The 15,819-nt window shown below is 38.8% G+C and overlaps 2 protein-coding genes across 13 annotated transcripts in view; one reads left to right on the forward strand and one right to left on the reverse strand.

Moving 5' to 3' along the window:
• Nucleotides 1-5,384, forward strand: part of PTPN13 (protein tyrosine phosphatase non-receptor type 13) — a 185,202-nt gene extending 179,818 nt beyond the window's left edge. For all 12 annotated transcript variants that reach the window (XM_038399848.2, XM_038399847.2, XM_038399851.2 and 9 more), the window contains 4 exons: nt 366-703; nt 1,496-1,711; nt 3,422-3,484; nt 4,561-5,384. In XM_038399848.2, coding sequence (XP_038255776.1) covers nt 366-703; nt 1,496-1,711; nt 3,422-3,484; nt 4,561-4,641 — 698 coding nt within the window. In that variant the 3' untranslated portion in view covers nt 4,642-5,384. The remainder of the gene's footprint in view (nt 1-365; nt 704-1,495; nt 1,712-3,421; nt 3,485-4,560) is intronic.
• A 1,238-nt stretch (nt 5,385-6,622) lies between these two features.
• On the reverse strand, nt 6,623-14,769 carry C4H4orf36 (chromosome 4 C4orf36 homolog). Its single transcript, XM_038399859.2, has 3 exons — nt 14,600-14,769; nt 12,304-12,458; nt 6,623-8,983 (listed from the first exon to the last, which is right to left on the reverse strand). Exons 1-3 carry the CDS (start codon nt 14,662-14,664, stop codon nt 8,850-8,852), a joined length of 354 nt encoding a protein of 117 aa, XP_038255787.1. The 5' UTR covers nt 14,665-14,769; the 3' UTR covers nt 6,623-8,849.
• Nucleotides 14,770-15,819: the final 1,050 nt, after the last annotated feature.

Raw genomic sequence — 15,819 nt, forward strand, 5'->3', positions numbered from 1 at the left:
CTACATTTGTAAGTTCAACTTTCATGATAAGGAGATTGCACTACAGTACTTGTCCTAGGTGAATTGAAAAATACTATTTCTTTTGTTCTTTACAGTGCAAATATTTGTAATAAATATAAAGTGAGCACTGTACACTTTTTTTGTATTTTGTGTTGTAATTGAAATTAATACATTTGAAATTGTAGAAAACATCAAAAATATTTAAATATATGGTATTCTATTATTTTTTAACAGTGCAATTATTTGAGATTAATCGCGGCAAATATTTTTTTAACTGCATGATTAATTGCGATTTTTTTTAATCGCTTGACAGCCGTAGTATGGACATGTATAATTAAAATATGTTTTCTATGTTGGGATTGCAGATGATTCCACTAGAGTGTCCCTAGGAACTGAAGGCGGATACATCAATGCCAGCTTCATTAGAATGCTGGTGGGGAATGAAGAATTTGTCTACATTGCATGTCAAGGACCACTCCCTACTACAGTAGCAGACTTCTGGCAAATGACTTGGGAACAAAAGTGTACTGTAATAGCCATGATGACCCAGGAAGTAGAAGGAGAAAAGATAAAATGCCAGCGCTATTGGCCCGATGTGCTTGACAAAACTATCATGGTCAATGACAGACTCCGGCTGGCCCTTGTGAGACTGCAACAGTTGAAAGGCTTTGTCATTAGAGTGCTGGAGCTAGAAGATATTCAAGTAAGTGAATCAAGTCAGTCTACACTCTGTGGGTTTCTGGGGTGATTGGGCAGGTTCCTTTTTTGTTTGCTTGGCATGGATCCCTTAAGTCCAGCCAGAGCTGGTCTAAACTTCCACATCCTGAAAAAATCACAGGATTACGTTTTTAAAAATCCTTTTTGTCCTTATTTCTTCTGACTATTATGATTGGGTCACTCTTCCTCCATGCAGGAATTTGAGTGAGCAGCTTCTTCCACCACTGGAATAAAATTCTGTATAAGCTAGCTGGAGACTTTTTCAGCAGGTAGCATTTATTCACTGCTCAAGTACAATGCTAATGTGCCTCTATAACAGCAAGTCAGGACATGGCCCCATATATACATTACTGATAATGCCTTAGCTTTAGAAACAGAAAGATTTATTAAAATTAAATTCATTTGTAGGGCAATTTACTCGATGGATGACTTTGTGCTAGTAGTGCAACTAGGACAATGAAACTAAACTGGTCACTTTCACTTTTATTCATAGTCCACATCCTTTTGCTCTCAAGCTCTAATACACTCTCATCAGGCTTATTTTCCACACATGGCAGGAAAAGGTTGAAATTCAAACAAATTCACATTTATAATCATGGAAGGTATTGTAAAAACTGTTCTGTTCACAAAACCTAAATTTTGGGTCACTGTTAATTGGCATGTCTCCCTTTACAGTGAGCTGTTTGGCCACAGAATATTCTTAGGCAAGTCTTACAACTTCTGGTAGTCTGCTTTGCCATTTCTGCATGTATTTGTTCTGTCTCTTTTAAAACCTTAGACTGGTGAATTACGGCGTGTTTCTCATCTGAATTTCACTGCCTGGCCAGACCATGACACACCATCTCAACCAGACGATCTGCTGACTTTCATCTCCTACATGCGGCACATCCATAAATCGGGACCTATCATCACTCACTGCAGTGCAGGCATTGGACGTTCAGGGACACTTATTTGTATCGACGTCGTTCTAGGATTAATCAGCAAGGATCTTGATGTGAGTACCCAGAGGATAGATTGAACTGTGCTTTTCACTCAGTGAATTGTGAGCTCTAGGAGCTATTTGGTTATTTTACTAGTGTGCAATTATTTTGAATCAAGGACTCTGGTTATACCTTAACCTGATTTATTAGGTATACGGTATAAAACAGCAATAATTGTGAAAACCAGAAATATTGAGGACAAGAAAAAAAAATAAAAACACTTGATCTTCCTAGATTTCAGAGCTTGAGCTCCAGCCTGAGTTGCAACTTCCAAGTCTGGAAGACTGGGAGACTCGCTTCAGCTCCAAAACACTGTGTAGACATACCCTTATAGGTTTAGAAGGATAGAGCCAAAATTTACAGATCGGCAAAGTAAGAAAAATGCTGCTCGAGAACTTTGAGACTGGTGTAAGGACATTTACTTTGTATATTTTCACATGTGAGGCAGACAATTTGTTTCAGTGGTTATAAAGCTTTTTTATAATCTCAGTATCTGTTGTCATGAAATAACTATTGTCTGATACCCCCACATAACTTCCTGTGACTGTGAATTTAAATCAATAGAAAAATATTCTTAAGCCCCATCATTTTGCACAACTGTGAAAATGTAAATAAACATTTTAAAAGCTTAAAAATAAACATTGATATTATCCATCAAAATTGTAAAAAAATATAATTCTTCCAAGCCTAGCTATTTAGTGACTGTAGTAATTCTTTATCCTAAATGAATTAAATACTCACATTTCTTCTTACAAGTGTTTTTATAAAATGTGCTTTAGTCAACATTAAACGATCTAATACTCTCGTTTTTAAGAAACTCCCTGATTTTACTCTGAGATGTGGTCTGTTCGAACACTTTACACTGTAACATTTAAATATTTGATTTAATTGAATTATGAAACAGAAAACATGCAGTGCTTTTTTCATAAACAGTTTGCACATTTTGTGGCAGCTATGATAAATACAATCAGAAGCTGCGTAATGCAGTAGTTAGCAACCTTTCATCCAAACAAAGGAGGCTGCAATAAAGCAAAACCAAAATAGTCACTGTTTCAGCTCCTATGCCTGAACCTAAGTCAGTGATGTGGTAAAAGAGCTTTTGTAACCGAATTTAGGATGCCCTGCCATGCTTCACAGAGATTATGTACTCCTTGTCCACAGGAGGGCACTGGCAACCTCATTTTAGAGTTGTCCCATCCACCAATTCATAGAGCAATCACTTTCCTATTATCTTGATGTAAAATAAAGTGTATTGGCAGCACATTAGAGCCCAATCCAGCAAAGCATGAAAACACATGCTTAATTTTGAGCACTTTTATAGTTCCATGGAAGTCAAAAGGAGTGTATACATACTTAAAATTGAGCCTATACTTAAGTGATTTGCTTGATTAGGGCCAGAGTGTCCAGCACCCTGCCAGACTGAGCTTTAGTAGAATAAAGACTGGGGAGTATAAGGGTGTGCTGAGCAGGTAAAATGTAAGATAAAAGAAAAGTAGATGATGTACTCAGAACTCACATATTTATTGCACTGGTACAGGCTCTACTGTATGCTTTCCGTATACTGTACTGTATGTTCATAACTTGGTGGATTTACTGGCATTTGACTTTTTTGTCTACTAGACTAAAATGAAAATTCCCTGCTGTGCCACAGGTGTATTTTCCTGTATATATGTGGTTTTGTTATAACATCTCACTTGTTGCTACCGTCTGTTTGCTTTTGGCAGTTTGACATCTCTGAGTTGGTGCGTACAATGAGACTACAGAGACATGGAATGGTTCAGACGGAGGTATGTCTACCTTGGTTTATCAAGTTGTGCTTTAATAAAGATTTTTAACTGAATTTCTGATCTCTCAAAAAATTGTGATAAACATATAGATTGTGCTAAATGTCTGTATTAGGAAATATTCTAGAATGACTCACTTTGTACCCCATAAACTCAACCTCAGTGTTGCTGGAGTGAAATCAAATGCTAATATAGGGATAGAATTCATAATAATGCATGTAATTTTGGAAATGCTTCACCACATGCAAATACAAGGGCATGCAAACATAAATCTGACAAGTGTGTGCAAATTTATATGCAGTGAACTATGTTAATCTGGGCTACGAAAGATCTGACATAGTCTCATTTGAGAATTCTTGCATTAAACCCCTTTATTCCATTCTGGGATACACTTATTTTACTCCAACTGGAAGTAATAGCATATTAGTGTCTTTTTATCTATTCTAAGGCTAAAAAAAGCAATTGCATTTTATCTGCTGCTGTTATCCATAGCAGTATGGTAATTGGATGGATGGCTTTTAGGACACAGAGGTTGAAAAAGCCTCCTAACCTGAACCTAGAGAAGACAGTGAATACAAGATCAGATTATTTAATAAAAAATACAGAATTATCCAGAAATAGCCCCAAACCCTTCAGTATCCTCATTGTAAACTGGGAGGTTGCATCACAGACCTGGGTTCTATTCCCAGCTGTGCTGCTGACCTGTTGTGTGACCTTGGTCCCATCACTTCACTTCTTCTTGGTGCTTCCCTTTCCTTACTTGTAAGCTGCTCTGAGCTCTGCAGATGACAAGCCCTATATAAGGACAAAGTGATGGTGAGATTAGGAATCAAACTAAATATTAACCAGGAGGCAAATCCACATGAAGTACACTTGAAAGCTGAGCAGCCCATTCTTCACCCCCTTGTTTTCTTTAAACATTGTCTCATAACATTCACTCATCACATTCTTTCGTTAATAACATATATGAAATGGTATTCAAATCAGGAACTCCGCCACCTGTGAAGTACAGGTAGAGGCACCTTGTTTAGCGAGTGTGAACATTTTGTTTAACGTGTTTATGATTCTTCCTCTCACAGGATCAGTACATTTTCTGCTATCAAGTTGTCCTCTATGTCCTGAAGCATCTCCAGGCTGAAGAACAGAAGAGAGGCAAATAAAATACCAGAGCCTGCAGTGCTTTTAAAAAAAAAAAAAGGGGGGGGGGGCAACAGAAGCAGAGGCTCCTGCATATTTTGTTCATTCTGCCAAATTATTCCAGTCCTTTTCTTCATTCTCTATCAGCCATCTCTTCTATGCAGTCTGTCCTTCCTGCCACTTACAGTACATGGTAAAGGGCAAGACAATGCAGTACCACTACTCCTCCCCATAGTGTTGGGGTTCCTTATGTACCAGGAAAAAGAATATTTAATAAAGTTGCATTTTTGCAGCTTCCTTACTCTTTGATAAATTACTGAAGTAAAAATGTTTTAATTCAAAATTTTAATAATGCCTTCTGTGGGTATGCAACTATTTTTTAGCATTTGTTTCTGCTGCAGTGGGAGGAGGGTGGGAAAATAAGGCAATATTTTATCCCAGTGGACTTTCTTACAGGGACATTTTATTAGTCTATTTTAAAAGCTTGTTTATAGCAGATCTCTCTCTTTTTTAGCATTTTGATATAGTAGAGTGATTTTATAGGGGATATTTGAAATCAGTATTTAAGCTTTACAAGACACCTATTAGCCTAGAAAAGAGCAGTGAATGTTTACTGTAAGTATCACAGTTTATAATGTTTACTTCATAAGACTGTCATGTATATATTTATATACTTTTACAAAAAAAAAGCTGAATTATCAGGTGCCTAAACTTATAACTGATTAGGCATTTCCACTGTGTAAATAAAAATACACTTTAAAATGTATGTACGTGTGTTTTCTGTCCATGTTTTCTGTCCTTACACTGCAGTCTTCACTGTGCTATCTGAGCACCTTATGTTTCAAATCAAATGGAACTACGCCTTTTATCTTACTTTTCATTTCTTCCCCTGCCCAATGCTAGTGTGTGTTTAGTTGTTGAAGGTTTAAAACAACAACATATACTCAGTATGGAACAGTACTCTGTGTAATCTGTGCTGATGAGATGTACTAACTAGCAGTTGCACTGCCTCTTGCATTTCAAGGTAAAAGCAGGGCTCAGAGACTTGTGAATATGCAATCTTTCATTCCCAAATTATCAGCCTGCAGAGATCTTGTATTCTAAAACTGAGACTCTGGGCGTTTTAATTATAATTGATATAGCAACAGCCCAGTTTAAAAACAATTAAAGCTTTTTTTCTTGTCTCATCAACAGAATGATCTTCCCTGTTACAGAAATCATACATATCCATAAATGGCATATCCAGTGAACCAAGACAGATGAGGAAATATATTGCTTAAGCTGCAGTGTAGTGGTGTTGGGATTCCCTCTGAGACCTTTTCCATTCAGCTTACCCAGAACACCTTGTCCAGTTCTGGGAGAACACACCATTCAGTTCCGTTCTCTGGGATCCAAAACACATAGTTCAACCCTGGATTTCATCACACGGGTTCCTTTATTTGTCATACACCAAAGCTACACTGAGTTGATCAGACTCAAGTGGAGGAGATGGGTATAGCCCAGGCATACCATACATTCAGAATTACACAGACCACCCTTTTTTTACATTCACATATTACAGTGTATTTGCTGTACATTACACCATATATTTTTGATTTGGCTTTCTTACTTTGCAGTAACCAATCCCTGTGCAGCATGCTCTATCCATGTGCTGTTTTCATGGAACCTGATCTTTACATTCCAGTTTTATCTTGTCCATAGTCCCTAGCATCAAGGTACTGCTGCTTATCTTAGCTAGCACAGACATCCTGACTCCAGCATATTGTTTGTCAAGCCCCTATTTGCAACTTAACGTTCCATTCATGTCCTAATTATGCCCACTAAGAAATTAGGCAAGTTACTTATGTCAAGCCAGGCCTACAAGTGTGATGGAACAATTCAGGATAGATAATGAGAAAGGGAAGACAGAGATTGAACAGTTATTGTCATATTGTGGAATAATGCACCATTCTGAAAAGAATCAAAAATGAAGACTTAATATAGTTCAGGAATGGAGTTATCAAGGGGTAGTGTAGTTAATGTAAAGCAAATGAATATAGTCAGCAAAAATGCTAGTTACTGTTTTGACTTAACCAGTGGATGCAGCGTTTTGGGCTTTTTAGGAAATACAATGATGGTATTGAGGTGAAGGCTGCCAAGGTGGCACCCAGAAAGCCTAATCAGGCTTCTTTGTGTAGTAATTGCCTATTCATTTATTTAAGTAGCCTGTTGCTTGTTCTGGGGCTTGCCCGTGGGGGATGGGCTTCTGCTTTTTTGTTTTGTTTTTTTGAATTTCTGACCGGTGAGCGTGATTGGCTCCCGGTTGCGCAATCTACTTTTAAAAAAAAGCTGTAAAAGGCTGCTTGCTGTACAGTTGATTCACCATACAGGAGAGGAGTGTAATTAGCGTGAGGAGCTGGTCTCCTACAGAAACTGTTACGCCCCTCTTGAAAGAGGGATAGAGTTGGATCTTACAGCTGGAAACTTCCTACATCTGGATGGATAAAACATCAACAAAAGGACGAAACACTCTGATTGCTCGGCTTGCCTCCCCATGAGGATGAATCATGCAAGGGGACTCCTCCCATCCACTGAGGTTGCAGCTCAGAGCACATGGTAGAAGGGGGATAAAAACCCCAAACCAAAGGAACGAAGCATCCTACTCTCTCTACCAATATGGTGCTGCTGCATGTCTGAAGATGGAATTTAGGGACCACAGTAGGCCTTTAGGGCTTGATTCAAAACTCATTAAAGTCAATAGATAGATTCCTATTGATTTTAGTGAGCTTAGATGGCTTTCTTAATGAAATGTTGAGAAGAAAACTAAGAAACATGAGAGAAGTTCTGTTTAATAATTACCCCAATATCTGACAGAATTTGATTACAAATTGACTACACTGTCACTTTTAGGTTAGGCCCAACATTTGGGCTTGCTTATTTTTTTTAAACAAGACACACAAACTCGTATGAATAGAAATTTGTTTTAAATTAAACTTGGATGGGCGCTCTAAAAATGGCATCTTCCTATTCAGCTGACCTGCTCCCTGAGTCAAATTCTCCTCTCAATTCAACAATATCAGATCATAGTAACTAAAGAAGTTATTCTAGATTTAAACTGTGACAGCAGAATTTGGCCCAAAGAACATATCACTTTAATAGCTAAGTGCTACTTTTACAGTCACGTTAAGTGAATGGAGTTACTCTGATTCGACACTGATTTTTAACTGTAAGTACAGAATTTGGTTGTTTTTTTTGTTCTGTTTTTTTTTTAAATCTTGGCAGTGTCCCTTTAACCAGTGAAAACATAAGATTTCATGCAATTATTGCAAACTTCAGAGAGACCCAATTCAGGAAGGCACTTACATATCTGCTTAACTATAAGCAAGTAATTAACTCACTGACTTCAGTGGCATTTAAACATGTATGTAAGTACTGTCCTGAAAAGAATTGCTTTCCTGAATCAGGCCAAAGAGATGTACTTAAGGCCTTTCTCCAAATCAAAATTAACATACTCCTGAGAATTGAATCCTTTTCTAAAACTGTACATTACAAACACATCATATACAATCTCATTTTCTAGATGCTACTTTATAACCTTGTTTTGGGATCTGGATGTTTTCGTGAGATACTTTTCTTTCCCCACCCCACCCAATTCGTTATCAAAAATAAGAAAACATAAACATGTACAATTTTACATCGCAAGAAAATACTGGCAACATGGCTATAAGCTTCATTATTTCTTCTGGAATTGAAAAAAAAACAAAAAGTACAAAGGCCCAGATCCTTGAAGGTATTTAGGCATCTAATTCCCTTTTAAATTATTGATTTAATAAACTTGCATCTTTTCTGTAGATCATGAACTTAGCCCATTCATGATGCATTAGGATATTCATCCTGGGACCTTTATAACAGAAACAATGTAAAATGGATGTGAAGAAACTAGTACAAGGATGGAATTTATTCATGACCTAGTCATTCCTACATCCAGCTTTCCTGTGTATTACAAACTGAGCTGTATTTGACAGCTCATCCTTGCTAGGCAGGTAAGTGTTGAGTCATGATAATTCCTGGCCAAAACTTGAAGTCCTAACTCACAGCAGAATTTTTCTGAAGGTCGGTTTTTGCTGGTGACGATCTGTTACAATGGCTTAAAGTCAGGCCACAATTTGCACTGACTGGAATTATAACTGAATAAGAGGCCTGAGTGAGACTAGAGCCAGGGCTTCAAAGATATGGGCCTAGCATGAGGCCATCAGAAGGGTGGAAGTGGCCTTCTTGCACCAATTCTTTTGCCCTTCAGGTCAGACTCAGTTTGCTGAGCAGTCTTGTTTTCAAGGTCAATCTTATTCAATCTTTTGGATTCAAACATCCTTTCAGCCTCTAATGCTATGAAGAGAGAGAGAGAGAAAAATGTACTGAAATCTCCTTAAGGCACAACTTATATTTAATATAAACCCCAATTTTGGGTGTTCTCAGGTAAAATAGAATACCACTCCCATTCATGTTGTTGGCTATTTTATCCATCTGGATATTTTTAACCAGCTCTCTTGAAGATTTGCATTACAAGTACAAGCAATGACTGGTTATTAATAAGTATGCATGTACATGGGGTAGCCATATCATATTAGCATGACAAATGGGAAGGAGGATATAGAGGTAGATATTACCATATCAGAGGTAGAAGCGAAACTGAAACAGCTTAATGGGACTAAATCGGGGGGCCCAGATAATCTTCATCCAAGAATATTAAAGGAATTGGCACCTGAAATTGCAAGCCCATTAGCAAGAATTTTTAATGCATCTGTAAACTCAGGAATAGTACCGAATGATTGGAGAATTGCTAATATAGTTCCTATTTTTAAGAAAGGAAAAAAAAGTGATCCGGGTAACTACAGGCCAGTTAGTTTGACATCTGTAGTATGCAAGGTCCTGGAAAAAATTTTGAAGGAGAAATTAGTTAAGGACATTGAAGTCAATGGTAAATGGGACAAAATACAACATGGTTTTACAAAAGGTAGATCGTGCCAAACCAACCTAATCTCCTTTTTTGAAAAGGTAACAGATTTTTTAGATAAAGGAAATGCAGTGGATCTAATTTACCTAGATTTCAGTAAGGCGTTTGATACCGTGCCACATGGGGAATTATTAGTTAAATTGGAGAAGATGGGGATCAATATGAACATCAAAAGGTGGATAAGGAATTGGTTAAAGGGGAGACTGCAACGGGTCCTACTGAAAGGCGAACTGTCAGGTTGGAGGGAGGTTACCAGTGGAGTTCCTCAGGGATCAGTTTTGGGACCAATCTTATTTAATCTTTTTATTACTGACCTTGGCACAAAAAGTGGGAGTGTGCTAATAAAGTTTGCAGATGATACAAAGCTGGGAGGTATTGCCAATTCGGAGAAGGATCGGGATATTATACAGGAGGATCTGGATGACCTTGTAAACTGGAGTAATAGTAATAGGATGAAATTTAATAGTGAGAAGTGTAAGGTTATGCATTTAGGGATTAATAACAAGAATTTTAGTTATAAGTTGGGGACGCATCAATTAGAAGTAACGGAAGAGGAGAAGGACCTTGGAGTATTGGTTGATCATAGGATGACTATGAGCTGCCAATGTGATATGGCTGTGAAAAAAGCTAATGCGGTTTTGGGATGCATCAGGAGAGGCATTTCCAGTAGGGATAAGGAGGTTTTAGTACCATTATACAAGGCGCTGGTGAGACCTCACCTAGAATACTGTGTGCAGTTCTGGTCTCCCATGTTTAAAAAGGATGAATTCAAACTGGAGCAGGTACAGAGAAGGGCTACTAGGATGATCCGAGGAATGGAAAACTTGTCTTATGAAAGGAGACTTAAGGAGCTTGGCTTGTTTAGCCTAACTAAAAGAAGGTTGAGGGGAGATATGATTGCTCTCTATAAATATATCAGAGGGATAAATATAGGAGAGGGAGAGGAATTATTTAAGCTCAGCACCAATGTAGACACAAGAACAAATGGGTATAAACTGGCCACCAGGAAGTTTAGACTTGAAATCAGACGAAGGTTTTTAACCATCAGAGGAGTGAAGTTTTGGAATAACCTTCCAAGGGAAGCAGTGGGGGCAAAAGATCTATCTGGTTTTAAGATTCTACTCGATAAGTTTATGGAGGAGATGGTATGATGGGATAATGGGATTTTGGTAAGTAATTGATCTTTAAATATTCAGGGTAAATAGGCCAAATCCCCTGAGATGGGATATTAGATGGATGGGATCTGAGTTACTATAGAAAATTCTTTCCTGGGTATCTGGCTGGTGAATCTTGCCCATGTGCTCAGGGTTTAGCTGATTGCCATATTTGGGGTCGGGAAGGAATTTTCCTCCAGGGCAGATTGGAGAGGCCCTGGAGGTTTTTTTGCCTTCCTCTGTAGCATGGGGCATGGTTGACTGGAGGGAGGCTTCTCTGCTCCTTGAAGTTTTGAACCATGATTTAAGGACTTCAATAGCTCAGACATGGGTGAGGTTTTTCATAGGAGTGGGTGGGTGACGTTCTGTGGCCTGCGCTGTGCAGGAGGTCGGACTAGATGATCAGAATGGTCCCTTCTGACTTTAGTATCTATGAATCTATATCCACACAGCTAACACTTCATCTGAGATCAGTTTCAATTTGATTTTTTTTTCATCAGTCATTTTTCTAACACTATTTTTCGAAGATTTAGCTAACAAAATTGGGATGGCTCAGATTTGGCCTCCACTCCCCTTAGCTGGACAGAGCATGAGGTTGGCAGAGCTGTCAATGAAATCTTTTTAATTTAATTAACTTTTTAAATTTAATCAATGTAATAATTTAAATCATTTGCGGTATTACCCCGTTCCTCTATTTCCCTCCTTCCAGTGTCTTAGAATTCAGGTCTTCTGAGTCCCAGGCCAGTATGCTATCCAAAGTGCTATTTCTGGCTCTCCCACTCACCTGCTGGATAACCCTGGGCAGGTCACTCCCCATCCCTATGCCTCAGTTTCCCCATCTGTAAAATTGAGAGAATGCTATTGACCTCCTTTGTAAAGCATTTTAAGATTATCTGATGAAAAGCACTATATAAGCACTAGCTGGTATTATTATTTAGTACTTTCATCTTCAAAGTACTTTACAAACACTAAATAATCCCAACCCTATCCCCCCAACGCAGATAAGTATTATCCTCATTTTAGAGATGTTAAGTGACTTGCTCAAGACTTCAAAATGGCCAGGTTCTGAGAGACCATTATAGTTGAAATCCACCAAATCGAGACTGGAAGGCACTTCAGAAGACAGAGAAGAATGGTAAATGTAAAACCTTTTAACCCTGAAAGAAGTTAACTGCTTGACCAAGTGAAAATCAGGATCCTAAACAATTTGCTGTTGAACAGAGGTGAAGTGAAGATTTTAATGCTGACTTCGAGGCGAAAGGGTCACACTGTTCATGAAACAAAATGTATATTATTAAACAACCCTACAATGCTGTGGGGGCAGAGGCAACAGCTGCTAGAATTCTCATCTTATCCTCTGTCATGTGCAGTAGCTTTTTCTTCATGATTGGTCTGAGCAGGGTGCAGACTACTTGCCTCCCTTGTTTTAAATTTAAAAGCAGAGCTAGGAACAGTATTTGCAATTTAGCTGGTTTTGAGGTTTCAATTTCCACTCAAAATGGCACACTGAATCTTTAAAAGCAGACCAGAAAACTTACTCCGTACTGATGGGATCAGCCTGCTTTCAACAGTGATAGTTGGCCGCAGAGTTAAAGCATGACACCAAGGGATGTCTTCAAGGAGAAGCAGGTTTTTCTGTCCCTTTTCCTGGCACAAATGCCTTGTCAGCAAAGCAAGTTCTGCAATATCTGCCCTGTGACCACAAAAATGTCATGAATGAGTGATTTGTACAGCAATGAAAACATAAAATCCACAGACTGTTCAGGTCACCTGTTGAACATTTTCTATAGCAAGGCTAGCGATTTCAAATGACAGCCATGTTTGTCTATATAGAGGTGTTATTTTAGCCACCAGAGGGAGCCAAAATACTCTTGTGTAAAAAATAAAAGCATATTGAAAAAGGTTAGAAGAATTAATAAAAAATGGAAAGAAAGGCTGCACCACTAGTGTGATCAGTCAGTCATTCTATCAGTCCATCTGTTCCCTCATTCATGCCATGACTAATGGAAAAACACACACTGAGAAAGTCAGACATAATTTAGTTTGTATTATTTGACAGTTAAATAGAATTCCTGACAGTAATTTAGCCCTGTTTTGTTCCTCCATTGAACAGTGAGAAGATGAAGAATTTCCCTCCAACGTCACTCTTTTTTTTGGCCCCCATTAACAGGGACATATTAAAATATATACGATGGCAGATGATATCAGCATGCATCGGTTTGTTCCTAAACACACAAAGAAAAGTACAGCCCATTTTGCCACTGGGGTCCCCCATATTCAGCCTAAGTTTCCATCAGATACAGGAGGCAGGATTCGGGGGGCTGGAGCCATTCATGTGCAGAACAACTCACCTATTTGGGGGGAGGGGACTCTGCTTGTTCCCATATTGTAGGGCTTACGGGGCAACTATGTCTGTATCTTATAAAACCTTCATTATTGCAGTGTCTGATTGCCCCACAATTTCTAATATACTTCATCCCATGAGGAGGAAATATGATCCCCATTTTGCAGTTTGGGAATCTGGGGCCCAGAGGAACTTGCCCAGGTCTGCACAGGAAGTCTGTAGGAGAGCAGAACACAAATCTGCATCCTCCCGAGTGCCAGGGTAGTACCTTAACCAATGAACCCACCCTTCCTTTAAGGTCAGGAGTAAGTTGGGGAAGGTGCACTCATCCACACACCGATCCTCCAGCTTCTGAGCAGAGGCAGGGAAGTAGCTACAGCAGCTTCCACCCTTATCCCATTTCAGGCTGATAGAAGAGGAGCAGGTGAGGGAGGCTCACTCTAGCCATTGCTTAGGATTTTGCTGCAGGGACAGCTAGGAGAAAATTGACATCTTAATAAATGCAAATAATTTGTTAGCAAGAGAAACTATGAAAACATGTAAAAGGCAAAAGCATCTAAATTGTGTGATTCATTCCCATTTCTTCCTTTGTACAAAAGACTCTCTAAAATTAACTAATGGGAGCAACCCTAAAAACAAGGGCTAATAATGAAACTAAGGTTGAGAACTCAGGCACTCAGGTCAGGAAATACAAGATTGAAGTTCAAACCTCAGCCTTAACTCTGCTCTCTTGTAATTATGAATCTTATTTTATATCATTATACATTTTTCTATCAATCAATACAAAATATTCACACTGGAACTTCTTATATCCCCTTACCTGCAGTAAGTTACAAGCCAGGACATACTTTCTTCCCACTTGGCTTGAATTTTAAGTTCAAAACAAGCTTATTTTGGTGCACATGGATGTGTGTATAGGCAAAGGAAGCCAGTATCCAGCACCTGGTTCTGTGGACATAGGACTCTATTTCCCAGTGCCAGCAATCTGGCACTTTTCACAAGCACTTAATCCACTTTTAAAAGGCTGAAGAACTGTTAAAAGGCAGATTAGTCTAGACTTTAGTGGACAGGACACTATACTGGGAGTCAGGTAACCTGAGTTCTAGTCTTAGTTCTGTGAGGGCTACATTCTGATACAAAACTCAGGACACTGAATCTCACAGCTGCCTCAGGCCACAGATTTAAAAATAGCAGTGTAGACATTCGGGCCTGGGCTCTTGAGACCCTCCCTCAGCTGTGGCCATGCCACAGGTCTTCTATTGCAGTGTAGACGTAGCCTGTATGACCAGGGCAAGATGTTTCTCCTCCCTGTGCCTCAGATCCCCTCCCACCCTTTGTCTATTTAGACTGTAAACTCTTTGGAGCAGGGACTGTCTGGTCCCAATCTCTTAATTAATATTAACAATATAATGATAATAGATTGTAGTTGTATAAAAAATAGTAACCACTGTTGTGTATATTGACTGTGGGATGTAGTAACCACCACTTACACTTTATAACAGCTTGCTTGTAAGACAGATTTTACTGTCCTCTTTCTGTGAAAATCATATTCCATGGTAGATCAGTGGATGCAGTTCACTTACACAGACATGTCAGAAACAGACGCAAACTATCCTCTTTTGCTTCCTGTTCACCTATAACATAAGAGATCGTTAGCCAGGAAAACCCATTCCACCTGGGCATTTACTAGCATTAAGTGAAAGAATTAAATGTAAATGGAAAACCTGCTCCAGGAATTAACAGAGTTGCATTTGTCAGTCTTGCTGGCAGTTTTGGATTATTTGATTCTGAAGAGATCAAAAAAGGGCAGAATGAACAAACTCTCCAACACCTGTTTCAATTTTACTCTTACATTTTCCATGCACATAAAGCAAAACCTGCCATTTGACCCTGATCCAAAGCCAACTGAAGTCAACGGGAGTCCATTCCATTGGTTTCAATGAGCTTTGGATCAGGCCCTTTCAGTCTAGATGACTAATTTTAAATTAAAGAAAACAAAAGAACAAGTATAAACAATTCTCCGTGAGAGTGAATGGAGAGTGTAGCTTGACTTGACTCACTGCCCTGCCCTATTGCAGGTCAGCAGAGCTGGTTGAAAAATGAAAACAAAAATAATTAAGGTCACGAAATATTTTTAAATGTTCGTTGATTTCATTTTGCAGGGCTTGAAATTGATCTATTTTTCATTTTTTTTTAAATTACCCCCGATGTTGATAATATCAAAAGTGTTTCCACCAACCCAACTCCCTCTTAGTCTCAGCCCTGAGCATCACTCCTACAAAATGACCCACAAGAATTATTTAAATTAACTTTTCATTTTACCATTGTAACAGCTAAAGGAAGTAATAATCAACTGAGTGTAAATTATGGAGTAAACTTGCAGCTGAAGCTTGGAGATGCAAGAAATCTGTAGATCACAAAGCCACTGACCCCTTAACCGGCTCATTTCAACACCCCACAGCCTTCCTGTGATGATTTTTAGAGAAGATGTAAATAGTTAATAAAAGTAAGGCTGCATGGCCCTGTTGCAACTGTGTTCGAACTTCCCACTGAGTAAACTGCTAATGCAGGGAATGGCTCCCTCTTCAGTGTGACACCAGCTACCTGTTTTGTCTCTTTGCAATGAATTTTTGTGTTTGTTGCTTACTCACACACTAATCCACAAATAGAGCACTACACAGGCAGTATTGTTCCTGATCCTGGAGCCTTC

This window comes from Dermochelys coriacea, chromosome 4 (genome assembly GCF_009764565.3).
Source record: "Dermochelys coriacea isolate rDerCor1 chromosome 4, rDerCor1.pri.v4, whole genome shotgun sequence".
Taxonomy (NCBI): Eukaryota; Metazoa; Chordata; order Testudines; family Dermochelyidae; genus Dermochelys; species Dermochelys coriacea.

What these genes read in the sequence shown, in the direction of transcription:
- C4H4orf36 (XM_038399859.2), bottom strand. Translation starts at nt 14,664, where the DNA reads ATGGAATATGATTTTCACAGAAAGAGGACAGTAAAATCTGTCTTACAA. An exon ending in CAAGCAAGCTGTTATAAAGT is followed by an intron (nt 12,459 to 14,599) that starts GTAAGTGGTGGT and finishes TTGTGGTCACAG; the next exon opens with GGCAGATATTGCAGAACTTG. An exon ending in GCTGATCCCATCAGTACGGA is followed by an intron (nt 8,984 to 12,303) that starts GTAAGTTTTCTG and finishes CTCTCTTCATAG; the next exon opens with CATTAGAGGCTGAAAGGATG.